At 28.6% G+C, this 26,440-nt stretch overlaps 1 protein-coding gene and 2 pseudogenes across 3 annotated transcripts; 2 read left to right on the top strand and 1 right to left on the bottom strand.

Annotated features, from left to right (window-relative positions):
- The first annotated feature begins 633 nt into the window (after positions 1–633).
- Positions 634–1,485, top strand: LOC148544963 (cyclin-D3-1 pseudogene; annotated as a pseudogene).
- A 4,202-nt stretch (positions 1,486–5,687) lies between these two features.
- On the top strand, positions 5,688–15,005 carry LOC107615596 (putative aldo-keto reductase 1; annotated as a pseudogene).
- LOC107618952 (uncharacterized) lies at positions 6,570–9,167 on the bottom strand. Of its 3 annotated transcripts, XR_002353693.2 has the most exons (5): positions 8,633–9,167; positions 8,261–8,352; positions 7,880–8,085; positions 7,231–7,393; positions 6,570–6,885 (listed from the first exon to the last, which is right to left on the bottom strand). XR_002353693.2 is itself a non-coding variant. In XM_021110905.2 (3 exons), the coding sequence occupies exons 1-3, from the start codon at positions 8,928–8,930 to the stop codon at positions 7,948–7,950; spliced, it is 528 nt and encodes a 175-aa protein (XP_020966564.1). In that variant the 5' UTR covers positions 8,931–9,167; the 3' UTR covers positions 6,570–7,947. The 3 variants fall into 3 exon arrangements, 1 of the variants encoding a protein (XP_020966564.1); XR_002353692.2 differs by having other exon boundaries at positions 7,231–8,085; XM_021110905.2 differs by having other exon boundaries at positions 6,570–8,085.
- Positions 15,006–26,440: the final 11,435 nt, after the last annotated feature.

Genomic DNA, 26,440 nt, shown 5'->3' with positions numbered 1-26,440 from the left:
GCTCATCAGTAATCTAAATTGAATTCCTTTGAATCTTGAAAAAGTTAAATCACTGGAATTAAAAATTGAAACCTTTTTCTCACAATTCTTCAATTATCTAGATTTAATGTGATATGTGACATATAATCGAATTATTTCTGAGTTATTAGGGATTGTGTGGCTTATAAATCAGAATTTGAACTTAATCTTTTAACACAATTGATTGATCAAAGAATTGACGGTTGATTGGATTATAAGAGATTGAATTGCTAAAGAATTAGAATTCAGTCACCTAGGGTTTGTCATGAACTAAATCTGAGTTAACAATGATTATTAATTCGAATATTTAAACATCTCCAAAGCCTTAACTCTCTCCTTATATTATTTTCTCACATGTTTATTGTTTGCATTCTTCAATTCACTGTCTTTTATGCTACTTGATATTCAAAACTCTTAATTTTCACTTGTCTAACTAGAAAAATCAGTCAACTAATGCTTGCTTAGTCCATTAATCCTCGTGGGATTGATACTCACTCACTGTGAGTTTATTACTTGATACGACCCGATACACTTGCCAGTAGTTTGGGTTGTAAAATCCGCATCGTTATATCAGAAAACTCATCATCACATGGCTAATAATGTGATTATTTGATCATGAATCATCAGGTTGAAAATGCAAAATATGTGTTTGAGGCAAAGACTATTAGAGAATGGAGCTTTTAATTCTGTCCACCTTGAATTGGAAGATGCACCATGTGACCCACTCATTTCTAGATCACATTATAAGGAGGTTGGGGCTCAAAACACATCTTCACTGGCAGACTCTCGAGCGTTGTAAGAATATTCTTCTCTCTTTGCTATTAGGTAAGAATAATAATTAACAACTAACACTCAATTAGATCTCATTATTATTATTGGACTTAATTAAATGAATGCTTATTATCATTTTTGGTATGTATGTTTGAGTTTAGATTCAAGATTTGTTGGTTGTCTTCTTTCTGTTTTGGCCACTGCAACAATGCTGCATGTAATAGGCTAGATTCATCACAGCACTTACGGAATGGAATACAAAAATTAGCTTCTTAGTGTTCTCAACATTAACAAGGTTAGTATATTAGTTTCATTGTGTTGTGTATGACTAAGAATGAGTAATCAGCAACTTAGAATAGATTAGAAGATTAGTACTAATAAGTAGTGATACAATGAATGCAGATGATAAGCACATGATTTGATGTTAATTAATTAATTGCAATGCATGTGTACAGGAGAAGATAGATAAATGTTATAATGGCATAGTGGGAGGTCTCCAATAATAATAATAATAATAATGGTGGTAGGAAGAAGAGAAAGTATGAGGAAATCCCTAGTAGCCCAAGTGACGTAATTGATACAGTGTTCAGCTCAGATGACGGTTCCAAAAATTCATGGGAAGTGGTGGGGTCATCATTGTTATGTTCATCACCATCACAAGAGGAGCCTCAACCTCACTTCAAGAACAAGAAATAACAACAATTGAAATTGTCATCACTAAACAGGTCTATTGTCAGAATTGTTGGCACCACCCCATAAAAAGTATCACTTTGCTCTTTTTAATATTCTTATTCTCTATCTCTTCATTTCCAACAATGTCCAACAAGGTCATAGAAGAGAAGGGAAAGAGGAGGGACAAAGTTGGCAATGAGGACTATGATATCATCATATTATGTCTCATGGGCAAGCACTACTTTCTTTTTTTTCTTTTCTTTTTCAATGGCTCTCTTATAGACCATACCAAATCTGGACATATGTTACATCTTTAATTTTCCTAGTATAATAAATTGGGAACAATTTTGTTCATTTTGTTATGTGTGTGTTTTAAATTACTGGTGTTATTCTATTCACTTGCCTCACTTGCCTTATTATTATGTGTTTGAATGTCTTTGGCTGGAGTGGAACTATAGCATTGAGATGGGCACCCAAAATGGTCCACCCAAACCTTTTTGTACCATTACTTTAATTAATTAGTTTCTTTATTAATGAAGAGGAAATTGGTAAGAGTGAAGAAATAATAAAAAAGGGTTGTTATGCAGAGATTAGAAAGGTGAGATTTGTTTGTTTGTTATTGTTATTGGCACGCTTTAAAAGCGTAGTCATATCTCTTACTATTGGCATGTTTTCAAAGCGTAGCCATATTTCTCACATACGGTCACGTTTTTAAGCGTGACAATCTATAAAAGCATGACAAAAAATAAAGCGTGGTGATAGGTCACCAAAAACATGGTGACAGAGCAACCCGCAAGCTTGCAGATGTGACTCTTTTAAAAGCGTAACAGTAGTTCAAAAAGCATGGCCCAAAGCTATCGCTACGCTTTTTTCAACTTTTCGCCATGCTTTAAAAGCCTAGCAAAATGGATGTTTTCTTATAGTTTCAATTGTTTTCTTTAGCCGATCAATTGGATCCCCTCAACCAATCAATTGGATAAGTAATAAAATTGATTGATGTAAAAGAGAAAATATTCATTTACTAACCAAACGATTACTTGAATGAAAAAAATTAGTTGTTTTTCTCCAAATTGCAATTTCCCTTGCTATGAAAAACGCATACCTAGCATGCACTACTAGAAAAATCACTTTTAGCGGCCATTTATTTTACTTTTAGCGGCAATAAAAATAGCTGCTAATACATTTACCGGCAATTAGATATTAGTCGTCTTATGTTTTGTCGCTAAAAGATTTTAGTGGCAATTATACAATTGCCGGTGAAGACCTTTTTAATGGCCGCTAAAAGTTATAACTTTTAGCGGCTATTTTCTTAGCAATTTATATGGCCACTAAAAATAATTCTAAGATTGCAATATTATTCACTTTTAGTTGCCATTACTGTTGCCACTAAAATCTATTTTAGCAGTAATTTATATGACCACTAAAAATATTGTAATATTATTTACTTTTATTTGTCATTACTATTGTCACTAAAACCTTCATATTTTGTTAGTTATATTATACTCATCTTTTTAAAGCAATGAATTATCTTCTTTCTAGAATTTTAAAATTATTTTTGACAACAAATATTATGATTGTGCATAATATAAATATATTGAAATTAATTACTACAAAATAAAATATTTTATTAAATTTAAAATATTAATACATAAATTTCTCTTAAAAAGTAATAAATCATACAAATCTGTGTTATTGCATGAAATTTTGGCTCATTGATACATTGCTCCAGTATGGTTTTTCAAACTAAAACTAGTAAATCTACAACCACTTTTGACAGTTTAGATCAACAATGAATCTAATCAGAATTGTCCGGATAAGTGTTCTACACCTTGGGCAAGTAAATCACTTTGGACATCACTATCAAAATTCTTGCAAGTCCAAACATATCCACTTTCACTTTTGAATGCATATGCCACCATATCATCAATTAGCCTATGGTCATACCTGAAGCCACTTAGAGTGTCAATTATCTATGTGTAATGAATCAAAGAAATTTGGTTCATCAAAATGAAAACAAACCATATCGAATGGTCTTCAAATTTTTGCTTCCATCTCTCTTCATACACCTCTTAGAATATATCTTTAAATTTGTAACACTATTAAACTGTAAATGAGTTCAAATATCAATAAAATAGAGGGTAACTCACTAATTAGTCTAAATTACTAAGAAATCTGGCATTCAACACTTGACACTTGACACTAAGAAATTTGGCATACAATAGTGACACTTTTGAATTAAACAGGATTTAGCCTCAAATTTAACCATGAAAATTGAAAATGTAGTTCATAATCTTCTACTAATTGAAAATACAGTTCATAATCTGAATCCATGAATATATTTTCTCCCAAGAGAGTTGAGTAATTTAAAGACAATGAAACTAGCAATGATAATATTCTAAAAACCATAGAATTAGAAAATGCAGCATCAACATCTCACTCCTTGCCAACAATCACAACTGCAAATAGACTCTCAAACATTTTTATATTATGAGCAATAATACAAACATAATCTTGATGAAACTCTGCAAAAAGCATTTCAAACATTTAAACCAAAATCCAAGTATAAACGGAGCAAGCAAGCAAGAACGGAGAAGACGAAGCAAACAAAAAAATTAAGATCTGAAACACTTAAACACTTCGATTTTAGCTTTGATCTGCCAAATTGAATAAGATCAAGTAAGCAAACAGAGCAAAAATAATAACAGAGAGAATCACATGCTTCTGAGTATTCAAACCAGAATTGAAAAAATAAATGAAGACCTACCACGGCGACGATCATGTGTGTTTACATGCAAGAACAGAGGCGGTGCTAGTGGCGAAAGTGTGGTGTTGCGACAAGAGCAACAACGGTGGCTGAAAGACCTTGGCAACATAGATCTGAGATGAACAAACGATGACAGCGATGCGGATCTAAGGCGGATCGGATGGAAATGAAGTCTAAGGAGTCGTTCACGGAGGAGATGTGTTGACGAAAAAGGCGCTTTCTCTCGATCTCAGAGGCGAAAGAGAAGAGCCTTTGCTCGATTCCAGAAGCCTTTGGAACTGCAGCGGCAATGCCGATGGCGACGAGCTTAGAGTTTCGGCGGTGAGCTCTCTCTTCTATCTATGTTTCACACAATTTCTCCTTCTGTTTGTTAATTGGCCATTGTTATGAAAAAAATGTTTTAGTAAGAATACTAGTAGCCATAACACTATGACCACTAAAAATTTTTAACTAAAAGTATTTTTTATGTATTTTTTAGTGACAATAATAATAGTTGCCATTATAATATATAGTATTAGTGGTAAATATATAATTGCCATAAAAACACAACTTAAATAAAACAAATAGCAGCCATTAAGCTATTGCCGCTAAAAGTTAGTCGCTAAAATTAATATTTCTTGTAGTGGCAATTAATCAATTAATAAACAATGATCAGGATCACTGTAACAAATCGATAATCAGAGTGAATCATAAACAATCACAATGATAGAACTAGACAATTAAAAAATACATTGATGATAAATTATGAAATTATTAATATTAGGATTGAAAAATATAAAATTAGAATTTTAAATTCAAAATAAAATTAAAAAAAAGATTAAAGATAGACATTGATGGAACATCAAATTTTTAATGCATATAAAGTTATAAAGATAAGATAAATGATAAATAATAAAATAATAATTCATAAAATATAAAATAATTTTAAAATTAAATAATATATAAAAATTAATTAATAAATAAAATTAAGAAAATTATTATTTCACAATTGTTAAAATATTTTTAAAATATATTTAATTACTAAGACTATTTAATACTCTAAATATTTTATTAGGACCGTCAAAATCAAAACCCACCGTGTGTTTCCAGTGCCCCCTAGTGCTAACATCTTGTGTTGGTTAGTATATATTCTTAACCTTTCATGATTATATTTTCTCCACTAGGTATTATATATTAATTGATTATTCTTAAAAAAGAAAAAGAAAAACATGAGAGAGAGAGAAAGAGAGAGAGATGTAGAGCACAAACATAATAATCATTAATCAACTACCACGTACAATAGCAATGTGTTACTTCTTTTTTTAGTTCGTGGTGACATACTCAGTGATGAAATCAACGATAATAGTGACACACCGAGTGTGGTTAACAAAGTCATCACAAAGACCAGATATAATAAATTAAAGCAATTAAACGCCTATATATATAGATAGATATCTTCAAAGTGCAAACATCCCGAATTAACAAGCATATTAATACATACATATATACATACAAGCTCATATTTCAAACATAATCGTCAAGGCTCCATTTGGATTCTATTTTGTGTAACGTAGAGGCAGAACAATGGCCGAAGTTCAGAGCATCCATATTCCTCGTGTGAAACTTGGTAACCAAGCCCTTGAGGTATTAAACTCTCTATTCTAAGTCAACTCGAATATTTAGTTTAAAAGATAAAACTACAAGAAAAATAACTTTTAGCGGCCATTTATTTTGCTTTTAACGGCAATAAAAATAGCCGCTAAATTTACCGGCAAATAGACATTAGCCGTCTTATGCTTTGCCGCTAAAAGGTTTTAGCGGCAATTATAACATTTGCCGGTAAAGACTTTTTTAATGGCCGCAAAAAGTATATAATTTTTAGCGGCCATTTTTTTGGCAATTTATATGGTCACCAAAGGTAATTCTAAAATTGCAATGTTATTCATTTTTAGCGGCCATTACTATTGCCGCCAAAAACTATTTTACCGGCAATTTATATGACCACTAAAAATAATTTTAAAATTGTAATGTTATTCACTTTTACTGCCCATTACTATTGCCGCTAAAATCTTAAAACTTTGTTTAGTTATATTATACTCATTTTCTTAGAAGTCAGGAACTATCTTTTTTTTTTAGAATCTCAATAATTTTTTCCAACAATTATTATTGTTATGTATAAGGAGAATAAGTGCATTGTTCATAATAATTTGAGTTCACAAGACAAGGTACTGAAAGACTGGTACAGTGGTACCCTCAATAGTCAATGTTTCGAACATGCACGTGCTGCTTATCATTTTGTTTATGAAAACAATGAAAGGATAAAGTAAACAAGAACCACAAATCTCAATATCTCATTCGTAGGTGATTATGAACAAAATCAATGAGTCGTGTGTATTTTCTTTAGATTTTTGCGATGGTCTTGACAAATGAAACAAAAAGAAACATACTGAAATGCTATTAGTCATTCAGTGGTAATATTACTATGAATATGTTTCAAAACTGGAGCAGGTTGCAAAGTACAATACATAAAACTATTTGCATTCATAGTAATTAAACATTTTGTCCAAGGTACCAAGATTTTGTGCCTTGCTCTTGAGACTAGAAATACATTTCCCGTGGCCATAACCCTTTTTGTGTTGTTCCCATTCATGTAATTCTCTTAGCACCCTGTCTCCACAGGCCTGCCAAAAAGCAAGTACATCATCAAGAAGCAAATTTTAATGAACCACAAAAATTCGATATTGCAAGCAGCATTTGCTAGTGCTTCGCACGTCACTAGTTACATGTTTAACTTATACTGCGATACTTTTGGCATCCGAACATGGATTTTCTGGTAGCTTAATAGTTTAAAACCAACTGTTTCCCCAAAAATCTTTTCTGTAAGTAAATGTTTGAAATTTGTGGTATACACCAAGAATACAAAATCAACGTAGAACCGAAATATAAAAAGTAAGCAAACAAACAATGCAGTTTTCAAGAAATTAAAATTAAAAATTGCTAGCTGGATTCCAAAAAGCATAACAGACCTTGCATATGTATTGAGTCCAGAGGTCCCTTTGATTAATTTTCACTTGGTGTCATTTGACATGCCACAAGTGGATGACAAGCTTCCATTCTCACACAAGAAGGAACCAACTACCTTTGTAGCTGACTCAACCACTTTGTCAGTCCATACATCCTCTGTTTTGCCTAAACAAAAAGTGACCTAATCAATATAAAATGTTATTTTATGGCAATATAAAATGTATGTTCCAACCAAATAGTGTTTGCAGTCTATTGAGCATCCTCTTCTGCAATGATCATAGCTGCTTTATCAATCTCAGGTTTCAAAATTCAATTTTCTTTTAATTCCAGTCATATCAATGTAGAAAGGCAAAGACAAATGTCACATACGAAACATTTGAAATTTGATCCATTATATCAACTTATCTTGAATGAACATTGTTTCTTGCCACAATATGCATTAAATTTAGATGGAACCAAGTACCAACAAGAAAGAAAAATCAACAGCAGCTTTTTAGAACTGCCAGAAGGGATCATTCATTCCCTTGCAATCTGTAGAGAAATGCATGCTGTATCCTGTTTATGATGGAACATAATCTCCATCTCACAATGTACAACTTGAAAGAACGGCATGTGGTGCTAAAAAATGTGAATAGGATGAGGCCAAGAAACCTTTTTGAAGCCTATGAATTGAAGAGTTAGAGAGGCAAAATTCTGAAAGGTAGCATCATCTGTTGCTGTTACTGTGTCTGCGATGATGGTTGGCTGATTCTGTTATTGGTTACCACTTCAACTGCAGCATCATCTCTTGATGGAACTCTCAGGTATGATTTCATGGTATCATAAACAGTAAACCCAATTGCCACTGATGAAACAACCTGAATTGCAAAAAAAAAAAAAAAAAAAACATCAACTAGAAGGAATCTAACTGCTTATTGCTTTTTGCATTTTTGTTCACAAATCCTAAAAAGGAAATAGTTAAAATTAAAATGGAAACCAAACATGTTGTAAAGTTTTAGTTGCTCAAATATGCAATTAGTTTTCCCATCCCACCTTTATGTAATTGATGCTGAGCCCTGAGAACAGCTGCTTCCAGCCCTGATTTCGAGCAATCACAACAAGTGATTTCATGATCCCCTTCAGTTCTGCATTATCAGATGCCAGCAGAGTTTGAACCTAGCCAGAATGAACAAAGAGCTTTGAACTGATTATAGGAATCTGAGTTTTAACTGCTATCTCTATACTTACTTAAATTTCTTACAATCTCATCAATCTCCAATGAACAAAGAGCTTTGAACTCTATTCTAAAAAATAATGAGTGTAACACAAATTGTAAGTTTAATATCTTATTGCTTATATAATGCAAATCTCACTATTAAGTATTAACTATTGAAGCAAAATGAAAATCGGTAGGATATCACCAACCTGAATGAATAGCTCGAGATCTTTGCCAATGTGAATAAGGTCGAGATTGCGATCGACGTGGAATGTGAATGTGGCTGCCAACATCGAAGAAGACGGCGTAGAAGCTAGAGGCTCTGTTATCGGGTGAAATCCTGCGGTGCGTGAGGGTGTAGTCTTCGATGGACTCGTTGGAGGAAATGGAAGGCAACACGTAAAGCACAATCGTGATGAGTACCAAAGGAACCGCCACCATCATCAGCGCTCGGCGGAGCTGGTAAGTCTTGTCGGAGGGCAACTCGTGCGTCAATCGCAACAGCATTCTTCCGAATCTGAGTTCTGGCAGCTCCACGGAGGAAGACGATGGCGAGGTGGCAGTATGGCCGTCGAGGAGCTCGGTGGAGGATGGTGACCGGTGGCGGATCTTTCCATTACAGGAAACGGTGGCGATGAAGGATGGTAATGGTGGCTGGATTTAGGGTTGGGTTTCTCAGAGAGAGTGAGAGAAAGGGGGTGGGGTGGGTCTTGTCTTTCTGTTTCACAATTATCTTAATTGTAAATTTTTATAAAAAATATTTTAATAAAAAAATACCAGCCATAGTACTATGCCACTAAAATTTTTTTATTAAAAGTAATTTTCTTATATTTTAGTGGCAATAAAGATAATTGCCATTATAATATATAGTATTAATGACAAATATATAATGGCCACAAAAAACATAACTTAAATAAACAAATAGTGGCCATTATATTATTGCCGTTAAAAATTTGTCGCTAAAATTAATTATTTTTGTAGTGTAAGAATCATCTATCAATCTACCGCGGCTACTCGTAAAATAAAAATGTTATGCATACATTAAAATTAGTCAATACATATTTGTATATAAATATATATATTGTATAACTTATTTTTAATGTATATTTTATACTAATAATTAATTTTAGTATTTAATTTTTATATACACCTATTATGATTGTATATTCAAAATATATCTTCAAAGTAAAACTTCTAATCTATATTTATGTTATATATATATAGGAATATTAAAATTTTTTGTTTTTTTATTCTAAAATATATTTTTCATTGTATATAATTTATGAAAGATTATTATTTAATTCAATAGATACAATAGTACTTATTGATACACTAGTCATAATAATTGTGTATTTGTATGAATCAAGAATTATGTATCTAAGGACACATTAATATAAATTATAAGGATTTGCAATTAAAGTACTTGATCGCTTGTAGTTAAGGAAATGTAAAATAGCCAATGAGCTATAATTTAAATGGCATATTTTTCTCATATTCACCTAAAAATTATAAATTTGAGACTCACTTCTAATTTTTTAAAAAAATGTAATAACCGTTGGTCCAATGTAGTTTTGTCATTTTAAATATTTTAACTTGAATATTATGAAACATTTATGTATGTATTAATTTATGATTCAATTATTTTCTGTTATTAAGGTTTCGAAGATGGAATTTGGATGTATGAACCTTACTGGAGCCTACGCTGCTGGTATTTCTGAAGAGGAAGGCATTTCTATTATTAAGCATGCTTTTAATAAAGGAATCACCTTCTTTGATACTTCTGATATTTATGGACTCAATCTATTCTTAATATATAAAAGTAGATACATAAGTTTACCCATATTACTTTGAAGCTATTTCTCTTCTTCTACTAATGCCATGTCAGCAACATTGCTTACTTGGCAAAATGTTAGAATCAACCACTCAAATCTTGCCAAATCAACTATTATTTCCAAATCAACAAAAAATAAAATATACAAAAAAAACTAAAAAAATACAATACAATAAATTTGTAACGTACAAATACATTAAATCCATATTCCTATATTTATTATATCTTACCGTTATAAACAATTATAATCCCAACAATTAATTTATTAATTTTTATAAATAACTTACTAAATGTAATAAATATTCATATTACAAATGTCATAATAATATTATTAATTATAATAAATTTTACGTTACAAGTATTCAAATTCCGTACTATTTGAACTACTTATATAAGTCTCTTACCACTATTCTTTCAAATAACATCAAATTTAACACAAAAAATTTATTTCTGAATTAGACATCTCAAACTTATTCAATGGAGCATCATTCTTTCAAGGAAAAATGATTAGAAATCGAATAACTATCCAAGATCTAATAGCCATGCAACGAGAATCTGATGATCAGGTATGACAAAAAAAAACTCACAACATGCATCATACATTCATACTTACTTAAATACCGTATACCTAATGAATACATAAATTGAATATTAGAATAGGAAAAGATCTTCACAATTTTAGCAACTATAAACGAAATTGATGACAAATTTGTATGAAACTATGTTGAATGTGAAAAGTGTCCGAAAAAAGCATATAAAAAAACAACTACATTTGTGGCACATGTAATCAAACACCACAATATCCAACAATAAGGTAACTCTATATATATACTTTTCATAATTCTATCTATCAAATTATTAGTTACTAATCTAATACTTATTTTAGATTTAGAATTCAATTAAAGGTTTCAGATTAAAGTGCTACAATAACTTTTGTACTATTTGATAGCGAAGCAAAAAATTTATTGGGCACAATTGCTTCAAATCTAATGACACTCTAGAAAAGTAATGGCATTGAAGTACCACTCCATTAAGAGATTAAGAAGAAAGAAAACCATACAAATTCAAGACATATCTTCGAAAGAAGAACATTAATGCAAAGATGGAACAAACAACACAATAGAAAGTGCATTCAACTCAACAATTCATAAAGAACATGCCTTCACAAGAATCTACGACAGAAAGAAGAAAGTAACAACTCTAACAACAACCAATAAAGAAAAAGGAAGACGGGCGCTATATAAGAAAAGACTAAGTCCATCAACTAAAATAAATATAAAAATCAAACCACCAAATAAAAATGTCACTTTGTACAACTTCTAACATCCAAATCTTTTGTACTATAAATTATTTTAAATAAAACACCTTTTAAATTTAACTTTAATTTATACATATTTAATTTATTTCTACAAAATATAACAATTTTTAATATTTATTATATACTATCATTAATTTACCGTTTTGTGCAGTGCACGAGTCTCATTCTAGTGCTAATGAAATTTTGGTCGGAAAGGTACGAAGGAATTACTACTTCTGCATAAAAACTATTCTTATTTGGGATACTCTTACCAAGTACAATTTTTATGGATATAAAAGTTGAATTCTTTTAAAATAAAAAATTATGCATTTAGCATCATTGAGATTATTATAGTCTCTTACATTTAGCATCATTGAGATTATTATTGTATTAATTGCAAATGGAATTTATACTGCCTCTTTTAATTAAAATAAGCTATCCAAAGTTATATCTTTAACTCTTCAATAAAAGAGAACAATATACAATAACGAACCTCTCTTTGGATTTTGGCTTTGTTATAGAGGATATTTTTGCCATTTTAATTGAACAAAGCAAAAGTAAAAGAAAAAGGAAAAGAGAAGCATTAAAATTTAGAACACATGTATGTGATGTGGAAGATACATCCATAAAAATTTGACAAGTCAGCGGACTAACAGTTTCTATAATATATATTAACTAATATTTATGAAGAATAAAAATTATTTTTTAATAAAAAATCTACCAAAAAAAATTATCATGTGCAATACACATTTTTTCTGAATCTAATGAAAAAAAACTCTATTCTTTGCCTAATTCTAGTCTTCATTAACAAATTTTTCAAAAAAATCTAGTGTGATGTCTATCAAAAGAACTACAAACTAGAGAAATGGTATCTGTAAGACTTCAAAGAGATGTGAATGGAATTTAACCATCATAGAACTTAAAATTAACTCTTTTTTTTTTTACCTATTGTTTACGTTATTCATAAAAAACGTGGTTCTCTATACTTTCTCTAATTCATTATTTATCGCTCTTATTAGCAAGATCTTTATTAACTGAAAATTGACATTTTCTTTAGCTTTTCTTATGTATAATATTTTTGTATTATTTTTTTCAGGTTTTAAAGCAACTCCCTAGAAAAAAGATTTAGATAACTACAAAGTTTGGTATTGAAAAGTTAGATATTAATACTTTAAACTTGAAGATCAATGGTACACCAAGCTATGTACGCTCATGTTGCGAAGCTAGTTTGAAACGTCTTGAAGTTGAATACATCGATCTCTATTATCAGCATAGAGTGGATACAACAGTTCCTATAAAAGACACAGTTAAAAACTTCTTTTATTAATAGCTTTGCAAATTAATTAAATTGGAACATAGGACATATTCTATACTGGTGGTCACTTATTTTTTATCATTTTTGTGTTGCATAATATCTTTTCTTTTACAATTTGTTAAATTTTATATCATGCATGAAATAGAAAAAGATAACATTCGAGAACTTTTTGACTTATGTTATCCTACTATTGGTAGTTACTGTGGTAAAAACATTTTTATATGAAGATGATATTATTAATATGTTTAGTCAAATATGTTAATTCATATAATAATTTACAATATCATTTTTATATGAAGACATCTTTATGAAAGTAGTCACTTATCTTACTAAGTACATTATTAACAAATAGTTTTTTGGATTATTATTATAGATGGATGAACTTAAGAAATTGGTGGAAGAAGAAAAATTTAAATACATTGGATTATCCGAAGCTAGCTCAGATACAATAAGAAGAGCACATGCAGTTCATCCAATTACTACTGTACAACTTGAATGGTCACTTTGGACTCGTGATGTTGAAGAAGAGATAATTCTTCTTTGCAGGTTAATTTTAGTTACTTAATTTCATAGTAGTAGTGTATGTGTGGGTTTTGTATGACTTGTTAAAATTTAAGAACGAAGATAGGGGAAACACATAGGCCTTGTTGTTTCTGAATGTATATAATTTCATATTTGTGTTTATGTGAGATTAAGCTTTTCTAATATATTTATTTTTTCAGAGAGCTTGGTATTGAAATTGTACCATACAGTCCTCCTGGTCGTGACTTTTTTGGTGGCAAAGGAGTCGTGGAAAACCTTCAAGCTGATAGTCTTTTGGTAGGTAAATTTATGAAATAAATTAAATTTCATCTGATCCTTAAATTTTCATTTGATCCTTATAAAGAAAAAAATATTATTTTTAAATAATAAGTATAAAAATTAATTATGTTTATTTATGTACAGATTTAATACTTAATTAAATATAAAAATATATACATTAAATTTTTTATTTTTTTTAAAATGTTGTTAAAATTAATATCTAGTAAAAAAAGTGAATTCTTTCACAAGATAATTATTAAAAAAATCAATAAGATAGTAAATTCTGAATGTCTAATAGATGGTTACTTTTTTATTTACTAGAATACTCATCCTCGCTACTAAGCACAGAACTTGGAGAAGAACAAGAAGATATATGAGCGAATAGAAAGCCTTGCTAAGAAGCACCAATGCAGCCCTGTCCAACTGGCATTAGCATGGATTCTCCAACAAGGCAATGATGTTGCGCCTATTCCTAGTCAGTAACATAACAAAATATTATTATACATCTCTTTTTAATTTTCTTCATTTAAAAGTATATATATATTATTATAAAAGATGTAATATCAAATTTGGTTTTTGAAAATTCTAACCACTCATTCAAATAGTTTTTGATTTTTTAAAATATCAATTGATCTTTAAACTTTATAAATTGTATTCATCTTTAATTTAACTACTGTTAACATATAATTGATTTGGAGTATTATAATACTAATGTAGCATCTTCAATCGAAGATGACATGATTAAGATTTTAACAAATATGTATGCCAAATTCGTTAATTAAGTTCATTTTAGTGTCTACACTAATATAAAATCAATTAATCAAAATAAGTTTAATTAACTAATTTATGACACCTATTTAATTATACTGAAATTTTAATCATGTTTTTTTTATTGTTAGAGATGCTACACTAATATTTTAATGTTCCATATCAGTGTTAACGACACTTAGATTAAAAACAAACGAGATTCATAATTTATAAATTTAGGAATTAATTTGCTCCTTTCTAAAAATCAAAGATTATTTTAATAGACGTTAAAATTTTTAAAATTCAAACTAGACATTACCTAATATATAATGTATGAAAAATATTATACATAATATTATTAGTTATTTGCTGAAATTTGTGTTCACCTTTACAGAAACAACCAAGATTAAGAATCTGGATCAAAACGTTGGTGCCTTAGCAGTGAGACTTGAAGAAAGAATCTTAAAAGAAATTTCCGATACAGTTCCAATTGAAGATGTAGCAAGTACTCGTCACTTTAGTGAAACTCATGGAAAAGCTACATGAAAGTTTTCTAACACTCCACCAAAAGATTCAAGCATCTCAGTTTGAAGAACTAGAAGTCCTCTATATTTGAACAATAGTGCACAAGTTTATGAATTGAAGACAATTCTGTGGAAGCATATGTGCTACATACTCTATAAAAATACACTATGGGATACTCGTAAACCTGTATGAATATAGTGATATGGATTGGTTCTTGACTCCGTTGATTATTATTTATTTTGTTTTAAAATAAAATAAAATAAAATGAGTCAAGTTTAATTTTAGCATGTTTGAAATTCAAATTATACTCTAAATTTATGGTTTAGACTAATACCTTTTTTTTCTCTCTTTTTTTTCTGTGTTTTGATAAAAGAAAAATTATGAAAATACACAGTAATAAAAAAATTGTGAAATAAAATTTTCTCTAATTTCTTTTACATATAGTACGTAATTATATATAGAATAATAGAATAAGTTATGAAACATTTCTCGATGAATTTATAAGTCCTAATTAAAGGAAAAAAGTATTAACTATTTTTTTTAAAAAAAAATTGTGATGAGTTTATAGATATTCATGAGAAAAAAAATATTAAATAAAATAAAAATTTATATACAATTATCTTTATATAAATTTTATAGATAAAAATTATTATATGATTTGAAGTAAATAATTAAAAATCATTAAATTATTTGATAAATTTAGATAAATTAACATCTAATAATTTAATTTTTAACTATTAATATCACATAAAAACAATTAATTATCTAAAATTTTTAATTATCAACTTTTTATATACGCAAATTTTGACATTAAATTAAATAAATTCCTCAAAAATTACAATACTAACAAAAATTAAAGATTAGATGTGTTTTATCCCTTCATCTCTTTTATACAATCTAATAAGGATTTATAAATTATATTATAAATCCAATCTTAGGATTCTTTGGATTTACTTGGTACTTGCTTTAAAAAAAAGTTGCATATTGAACTAGTAATATCTATCCTTCTATTAATTTATCGATCTATCTATCTAATCATATATTATATTAAAATTAGATTATTTGCACTTAATAATAAAATAAACATGGCATTCTAGTAAAAATATTTTTTAATTTATTTTATTTAATTTATTAAATCGAATAAATTATTCTAATTATTTATATCAATTAATTAGTGTATGCAGTGTATGAAAAATATTTATTTTCTTGTATTTATATCTAAAATATATTTTTAAAAAAATTATCATGAATATATTTTACTGATATAAAATAATTTATATTTTTTGTAATTTATATAAATACCAAATAATGGTATAAAATAATAATAATAAGGATTAAGTATTTTTTTCGTCTCTAAGGTCTGAGGTGAAAATCAAAATCGTCCCCGACAATTTTTTGTTATTAAAATCATCCTCAACGTTACAAAACGTTATAAAATCAACTTTTTGTCTATAAATAATATTTTTTAGACAATTTTGCCCTTAAAAAAACCTTTTCCTTCCCCACTAACCCCCAATTCCCCCCCCCTTCAGGCTTCATCATCATAACCGAGTTTCTTTCTCTCTGTCTTTCTTCCAGTCTCTTTCTCTCTCTCATCACTTATCCCTAATCCCCTTCATCATCATCATCGAACCTCTTTCTCTCTCTCTTTGTCCCAAACTCTAAATCTCCCTCACCACTAACCCCACTCATCTTCTTCTCATCACCATCACTATTACCATTATCACAATCACCATCACCATTATCACAGAAACAAAGATTGAATTACACACAAATTAAAGAATCACAAAATAAAGAGATTTCATCCAGTAAAAGCTTCTTCAAAAACTTAAACCATAGGCGGTCATTGTTGCTGTCGGAGGAGGAGCCGCAACAGATGATGGCGGCACTGCGAACGACGCGGTGGAGGAAGGAGACGTCGATGAGTTGTTGCCGATCCGGTATTCATTCTGCCCAAAAATGCCATAGTCGTCGAAGACAATTCCACGGCGGAATTAAATGACAAATTATTGAAAGCGTTTTTTGAGAAAAAGGTTATGGGATTGAGAAATGAGAGAACGAATCTAGGAGGGGGCTATTATGAACAGAAAGGGGATGCCATAGAAGAAAAAACAGAAGGGTTTTGGCTGCTAAGGCATGGTGCTGTCTGTAGATTTCAATTTGTTCTTTATTTTTTATTTTTTCTAATTTTCTTTCTTCTGTATTTTTTTTTATTTACTTTCTCTTTGTCTGTGTTGTTGTTATTGATTTTAGGCAGAGTTAAGATTAGACTTGTGATGAATTTGTTGTAGTAAAAAAAAGAAAGGCTAAGACAGTGGTGTGATAGAGGTGGGAGAACTGTTGAGGGTGGTGGGAAGTAAATGGCAGAGACAGAAAATGAAAAGAGAAGACATTGCGACTCTCTTTCTCTCTTCTTTATTCGTTCTTCCTTTTTTTTATTTTTAAAGAACATATACATGAGTTCTTTCTTTTTAATTTTTTTAATTTATGTTGTTGCTAATTTTGTGGATGTTATTGTTGCTGAATTGTTGATTTATTTTATGGTTAGATTTATGGTGTAACCATGATGATGATGATGATGAGACAATGGTGAGGGTGGAGAGAGTTTTTTATTTTTGTTCAAGGGTAAAATTGTCTAAAAAAATATTATTTATGAAAAAAAAGGATGATTTTATAATGATTTGTAACGTTGAGGATGATTTTAATAAAAAAAAAAAGGTCGGGGACGATTTTGAATTTCACTCCAGACCTTAGGAACGAAAAAAGTACTTAACCCTAATTACAACAACAACAATAATATATTAATTGTACCTTTAATGTCTCATATGTGTTATAAAATTTTATCTGAATTGTAACAATTCAATTAATACACGTTCTATTTCATGATTATTTTATTATATTTTTTTTCATTATTTGTAGTCATAATAAGAAGTTATTCTATTTAGGATTTTATATAAAATAAATTTTGAAAATATTTAATATTATTAAAAATATTCTTTTTTTTAATAGTTATACGCTCTCTAACACTCATGCATCAATAAAGAAAAAATAGTATCGAAATAAAATTATACACAATATGTCAAAAATACAAAATTTTAAAATACTACCTAAAATAAATTAATAGTGAAATTTCTAACAAAAAAGATATAGAAAATATTATTTTATTATCAAAATTTAATTTAAAAATTCTGTTTAAGAGATTAATATATTTATTCTTTAAAATGAATCTATGCATTTAATTATAATACTTTTAAGATTAAAAAGAATTATTAATTAATAATATGATAATTTGATTGTTTTAATTTAATAACAAGTAAATCTATGACTATATTAATTTATATAATTTAAATTGAGTGTAATTAATAATAAATTAGAATATTATATTTTTTATAATAACATATATATATATATATTAGTTAATTTAAAGTATTATATATTACACCCATTCTAACTTTAATAATATATAAAAAAATTTATAATCATATATTAATATACACCTTCTTTCCATAAGTATAATACTTTTAAGATTATAAAATAAATTATTAATTAATAATATAATAAAAAATATCAAAATAAAATCATAGCTAATATATCACAAAATAAAATCTCAAAACAACTACCTTAAATAAACTAATCCTAAAATTTTGAACAATAAAAAAATTTGAAATATTATTTCATTTTCAAAATTCAAATTTAAAAATTGTTTAATAGGCTAACATATTTACAATTTACCCCTTAATTCGGGAGATTTTTTTTGAAATAAAATAAAAAAAAATATTATTTTTCAAACTCAATATTCCAACTTTAATTTAGGAATGCGATTTTTTTTTAGAGTGAGTTCACCTAACTCGCGTGAATTTTTATAATTTTATAGAATTTGCCACGGCGAACTTCACCCAAATTTTTGGAAAATCTAATTTTTAATCTTCATTGTCTCCAACAGTATATAAGAATACACAAAATTACATAGACAATAAGTATGACTTCTTCAATATTGTCGTGATTTTTCAAAATAAATATGACTTATTCGTGTGTACTCCTATGTACTCTGGTAGAGACGATGATAATGGTTGTCATTGTTAATTTTTTAATGTTTTTTCTTCACCTAATCTAATATGATATTTATGAAGAAACCTATTTAAGGCGAATTCTATAAAAATATAGAAGTTAACCGGGAGTGTGGTGAATTTGTCCTAAATGCAAAAATTAGGATACTACTAAAAATTAAATATTAGATATATTTTATCCCTTCATCTCTTTTATACAATCTAATAAGGATTTATAAATTATATTATAAATCTAGTCTTAAGATTCTTTGGATTTACTTGGTACTTGTTTGAAAAAAAAAATTGCATATTGAACTAGGAATATCTATCTTTCTATTAATTTATCTCTCTATCTATCATATTCTATTATATAATATTAAAATTAGATTATTACACTTAATAATAAAATTAACGTGGGATTCTGATAAAAATATTTTTTAATTTATTTAATTTAATTTATTAAATCAAATAAATTATTCTAATTATTTATATCAATTAATTAGTGTATGCAGTGTATGAAAAATATTTATTTTCATGTATTTATGTTTAAAATATATTTTTAAAAAAATTTATCATGAATATATTTTATTAATATAAAATAATTTATATTTTTTGTAATTTATATAAATACCAAACAATGGTATAAAATAAAAAATTAACAACAACAATAATATATTAATTGTACCTTTAATGTCTTATATGTGTTATAAACTTTTATCCGGATTGTAACAATTCAATTAATACACCTTCTATTCAATGATTATTTTATCATATTTTCTTTTATTATTTATAGTCATAAAGACAATTTATTCTATTTAGGATTTTATATAAAATAAATTTTAAAAATATTTAATATTATTAAAAATATTCTTTTTTTTAATAGTTATACTCTCTCAAAACACTCATGCATAAATAAAGAAAAATAGTATCGAAATAAAATTATACACAATATGTCAAAAAAACAAAATTTTAAAATACTACCTAAAATAAACTAGTAGTGGAATTTCTAACAAAGAAGATATAGAAAATATTATTTTATTATCAAAATTTAATTTAAAAATTCCGTTTAAGAGATTAATATATTTATTCTTTAAAATGAATCTATGCATTTAATTATAATACTTTTAAGATTAAAAAGAATTATTAATTAATAATATGATAATTTGATTGTTTTAATTTAATAACAAGTAAATCTATGACTATATTAATTTATATAATTTAAATTGAGTGTAATTAATAATAAATTAGAATATTATATTTTTTATAATAACATATATATATATATATATATATATATATTATTATTAGTTAATTTAAAGTATTATATATTACACCCATTCTAACTTTAATAATATATAAAAAAATTTATAATCATATATTAATATACACCTTCTTTCCATAAGTATAATACTTTTAAGATTATAAAATAAATTATTAATTAATAATATAATAAAAAATATCAAAATAAAATCATAGCTAATATATCACAAAATAAAATCTCAAAACAACTACCTTAAATAAACTAATCCTAAAATTTTGAACAATAAAAAAATTTGAAATATTATTTCATTTTCAAAATTCAAATTTAAAAATTGTTTAATAGGCTAACATATTTACAATTTACCCCTTAATTCGGGAGATTTTTTTTGAAATAAAATAAAAAAAAATATTATTTTTCAAACTCAATATTCCAACTTTAATTTAGGAATGCGATTTTTTTTAGAGTGAGTTCACCTAACTCGCGTGAATTTCTATAATTTTATAGAATTTGCCACGGCGAACTTCACCCAAATTTTTGGAAAATCTAATTTTTAATCTTCATTGTCTCCAACAGTATATAAGAATACACAAAATTACATAGACAACAAGTATGACTTCTTCAATATTGTCGTGATTTTTCAAAATAAATATGACTTATTCGTGTGTACTCCTATGTACTCTGGTAGAGATGATGATAATGGTTGTCATTGTTAATTTTTTAATATTTTTTCTTCACCTAATCTGATATGATATTTATGAAGAAACCTATTTAAGGCGAATTCTATAAAAATATAGAAGTTAACCGGGAGTGTGGTGAATTTGTCCTAAATGCAAAAATTACAATATTACCAAAAATTAAAGATTAGATATGTTTTATCCCTTCATCACTTTTATAAAATCTAATAAGGATTTATAAATTATATTACAAATCTAGTCTTATGATTCTTTCGATTTATTTGGTACTTGTTTTTAAAAAAAAAGTTACATATTAAACTAGTAATATCTATCTTTCTATTATAATATCTATCTATCTATCATATTATATTATATTATATTAAAATTAGATTATTGTACTTAATAATAAAATTAACATGGTATTCGGGTAAAAATATTTTTCAATTTATTTTATTTAATTTATTAAATCAAATAAATTATTCTAATTATTTATATCAATTAATTAGTGTATGCAGTGTATGAAAAATATTTATTTCCTTTATTTATGTTTAAAATATGTTTTTAAAAAAATTTATCATGGATATATTTTACTAATATAAAATAATTTATATTTTTTGTAATTTATATAAATACCAAACAATGGTATAAAATAAAAAATTAACAACAACAACAATAATATATTAATTGTACTTTTAATGTCTTATATGTGTTATAAATTTTATCCTGATGATAACAATTCAATTAATACATGTTCTATTCAATGATTATTTTATGATATTTTCTTTCATTATTTGTAGTCATAATGATAAGTTATTCTATTTAGGATTTTATATAAAATAAATTTTAAAAATATTTAATATTATTAAAAATATTCTTTTTTTTAATAGTTGTATGCTTTCAAAACACTCATGCATAAATAAAGAAAAAATAGTATCAAAATAAAATGATACATATTATGTCAAAAAAAAACAAAATTTTAAAATACTACCTAAAATAAACTAATAGTAGAATTTCTAACAAAGAAGATATAGAAAATATTATTTTATTATCAAAATTTAATTTAAAAATTCCGTTTAAGAGATTAATATATTTATTCTTTAAAATTAGTCTATACATTTAATTATAATACTTTAAAGATTAAAAAAATTATTAATTAATAGTATGATAATTTGATTTTTTCTAATTTAATAACAAGTAAATGTATGATTGTATTATAATTTATATAATTTAAATTTAGTGTAATTAATAATAAATTAGAATATTATGTTTTTTCTAATAACATATATATATATATATATATATATTAGTTAATTTAAAGTATTATATATTAAACCCATTCTAACTTTAATAATATATAAAAAAAATTTATAATCATATATTAATATACACATTCTTTCTATAAGTATAATACTTTTAAGATTATAAAATAAATTATTAATTAATAATATAATAAAAAATATCACAATAAAATCATATATAGCTAATATGTCACAAAATAAAATCTCAAAACAACTACCTAAAATAAACTAATCATAAAATTTTGAACAATAAAAAAAATTTTGAAATATTATTTCATTTTCAAAATTCAAATTTAAAAATTGTTTAATAGACTAACATATTTACTCCTTAATTCGAGGGATTTTTTTTGAAATAAAAAAATATTATTTCTCCAAACCCAATATTCCAAATTTAATTTTAATAATGCGATTTTTTTAGAGTGAGTTCGCCTAACCCGTGCAAACTTCTATAATTTTATAGAATTCGCCGCATCCGGCGAACTTTACCCAAATTTTCGAAAATTCCAATTTTTAATCTATTATCATGTTTCCAACGGTATATAAGATTACACGGACAACAAGTATAGCTTCTTAAAGTCAAAACTTGGCTCTCTTAACTTATTTTTTGTTGAGAGTACGTACTCTTTAAAAATGCTCTGCTAGAATTTTTTGTGCTTTGGTAGGGTTTTGTGACTCTGCTAAGATTTTTTATGATTCTTAAATTTTTTTTCAATCAGTAAGGCATAAGCACAAATCATTGTGAGGATCTTCTTTCCTTTGACTTTTCTATCTTCTTCTATACAAATTCTACATGGCAGCAAGGGAGGTACGTGGAACTCAAAATCCTAATTCTCTAGGAGAAGAAGTGGAAGTGGAAGAGATCGTGAACCTTGAAGTGAAAGATGTGAGGGAAGGGATTATAGGGAGATTAATGGCGGATAAGGGATTTAGTAGTAGTACAATGGATGGTGCTTTTACTGCAATTTGGAATTATCCAGAGGGATTTCGAGTTAAATCATACGGAGAGAATATTTTTCAATTTTTCTTTAATAAAGAAGCTGATGTTATCCAGGTGAAAAGGGGGTCTCCATGGTTGTTCAGACAATTTATGATACATTTAAAACGATGAAGTCCTAATATGAAGGTGGAAGAAGAGGACTATACAAGAATTCCAGTATGAATTCAAATGTGGGGAATGCCAGAATTTTGCAAAACTAGAACAGCAGCAATGAGGATAGGGCAGAGATTGGGGGAGGTAGTGGAGGTGGATTCCTTCTTGATGAGAGGAAAAGAGGATAGGATTATGAAAGTGAGAGTCAACTTAGATGTAACCAGAACTCTTCGACGGTCAATTAAGGTATCAAGCCCTGACAAAATTGTATTTGAAATCATGCTGAAGTACGAGAAAATTGGGATTTACTGTGGCTTCTGTGGACACATTGGACATGAAACTAGAAACTGTGCTAATTATTTGGAGATTTCAGAAATAAACCAAGAAGTGGAAGAAAGATGGAATAAGGAGTTAAGGGCAGATCAACTTGGCTGGAGAATTGATGAAACTAAGGAGAATGCCTACCCTAATCATAGAAGAAAGGAAGTCAGGTTAATTCACCCAGATAGTAAGCCTACACCAGTGAGCCTATTGAAAAGTTTCTCTCAACTATCACTATCCAACCCAAAATATACTCCTTTCTCTCACAATAACATAGCCCCAAAAGAACACACAAATCCACCACCCATACACAATTCCTATAACACCACAAAGTAGAATCATAACATGGAAAACCTACCACTGCTATCTGGTACTGAAGCTAACCAGATCCTAGGAGGAATTGGGAGAGAGATGAAAATAGGAGGAATAGGAGGCTTTCAACTGGGAACCAATGATGAAAATTCAGAAAGGTGCAAGAAGAAACAGAAAATCAAATAGCTAGCAAGAAGGTCGGAGGTGAGGGATTCTATTGAACCAATTATTGGAGCAAAAAGGAGCTCTGAGTAAAGAGAAAAGGAGACAGACCATGAAGGAATTGGTTATGCAATTGAGGTTTCTGAAGAACTACAGGGTGCCATCCCAAAAGCGGCACCCCAAGGGTCATGAAGATGCTCATGTGGAATTGTCGGGGTTTGGAGAAACCCCTGACAGTTCACAACATCAAAGGGATTAAGAATTTTCATTTCCTAGAGGTGTTGTTTTTGTGTGAAACTAAACAACAACCCTCTTATATTGAAAGGCAGTTTAGAAATTGTGGTTATCAGGAAATCTTCATTGTGAATCCTAATGGAACGGCTGGTGGACTAGCGCTTGCATGGAAAGAAGGTGTAAAGGTGGAAGTGGTAAAAGCTGAGAAAATTTTCATCCTTTTTTTCCATAGAGGATCAAGAAAGACAGCTGATTTGGAAAGTCTTTGCAGTACATTTACACAGCTCTGATCACATTCGCAATAACCAATACGAGGTGCTGCTAAATCTTATGGAGAATAGGGGAGAACGACACTTAATAATTGGTGATTTCAATGCAATTTTGTCTAATCAAGAAAAACAGGAGGAAGGGAGAAATCAGCTCAATCAATCCAATCTTTCCAAGACTTTATCAACAGAGGACAATTGATAGATATAGGTTTTAATGGTGATAAGTTTACCTGGTGAAACCGAAGTTGCCAAGATAGTGCTATTCGAGAAAGACTAGACCGATGACTCCTATCTCCTAAACTAAGAGAGGAGTATCCTTGGGCCAATGCTACTAACTTAGAAGACACAGGATCATACCACAGACCGCTCCTGATGTGCACTAACCAGACAACACATAAGGGCAAGAGGCGCTTCAGATTTCAAGAGAGATAGTGTGGAATGGCAAAGGTTGATAAAATTGTATCTGAGGCATGACTGACTTCTTTTCCAGGTTCATCAATGTACCAACTATTTCAGAAATTAAAGAACTGCAGACATGAACTGGTTAAATGACAATCAGCTGGAACAAGTAAGTCTAAAAAGAAGATAGACGAGCTGAAAGCACTATTATCAGTGGTCAAGGCAGACCCAACAACAGCAGACAAAGAACAGATTCTATTATTAGAAGATGAACTAGCTGCCGCCCACATTAGTGAAGAACGCTACTGGAAAGAAAAATTAAGAGTGAGCTGGCTAAAATGGGGAGATCAAAATACCAAGTTTTTTCATGCAAAAAACCAGTCCAGAAACAAAAGAAACAAGATATGGAAATTAGAGGATGAAGAGGGGAATTGGTGCACCACACCCGAGGCAATTGGCGACAGGGCACAGAGGTTTTTTGTTGATCTATTTGAAAGCAATAATCCAAAAGATCCCTCTCAATTTTTCACCGAACTTGGAGTCAAAGTTTCTTCTGAAATGAATAGGAGTCTAACTAAACCAGTCTCAGATGATGAAATTAAAAGGGCTACATTTTCCATTAATGCAGAAGCCGCCCCAGGAGACGATGGATTCACCGCAAAATTTTATCAGTTCTATTGGGGTAGGATTAGAGGGGATGTATGCAAGGCTATGAGAAGTTTTTTTAGTGGCAGCAGCATTCTAAAGGGATTTAACCCTACCCAAATTTGTTTGATACCTAAAGTGACTCAAGCTACTTCTATGAATCAAATTCGACCAATCAGTCTCAGCACAGTCTTCTACAAAATTATCTCGAAAGTTCTAGTTCATCGACTTCAACCTTTTATGAGTATGTTAATAAGCGACAATCAGAGTGCTTTTATTTGGGAAAGACTCATTAGTGACAACATTCTTATGGCTCATGAATGCATGCATTTTCTAAAGAATAAAACCCATGGGAGAAATGACATGGCGATAAAGGTTGATATGAGTAAGGCATATGATAGGGTGGAATGGAGTTTTGTGTGGTTTATTATGAAGAAGTTAGGTTTTTGCTCAAAGTGGATTAAATGGATGAAGGCTTGTGTCTCTACTATATCCTATTCTGTTATTGTGGATGGTACACCAACTAATTTTTTCAAACTAAGTAGGGGTCTCAGACAAGGAGATCTCCTCCTACCATATCTATTTCTTTTCTGCGCAGGGGTCTATCCTATCTGCTCCACAAAGGAGAACAGAATAACCTCTTTCAAGGACTGTGATTGAACAGTAGATGTCTGACTATTCATCATCTTCTATTTGCCGACGATTCACTCTTATTTTGTAAAGCTACCCAATACAACTGCTCTAATCTATCCCAAATTCTCCAACTATATGGCAGACTAAGTGAACATCA

The sequence above is a fragment of the Arachis ipaensis genome, chromosome B9, assembly GCF_059453495.1.
Source record: "Arachis ipaensis isolate K30076 ecotype BB chromosome B9, ASM5945349v1, whole genome shotgun sequence".
NCBI lineage: Eukaryota > Viridiplantae > Streptophyta > Magnoliopsida > Fabales > Fabaceae > Arachis > Arachis ipaensis.
This window is presented reverse-complemented; position numbering and strand designations above follow the sequence as displayed.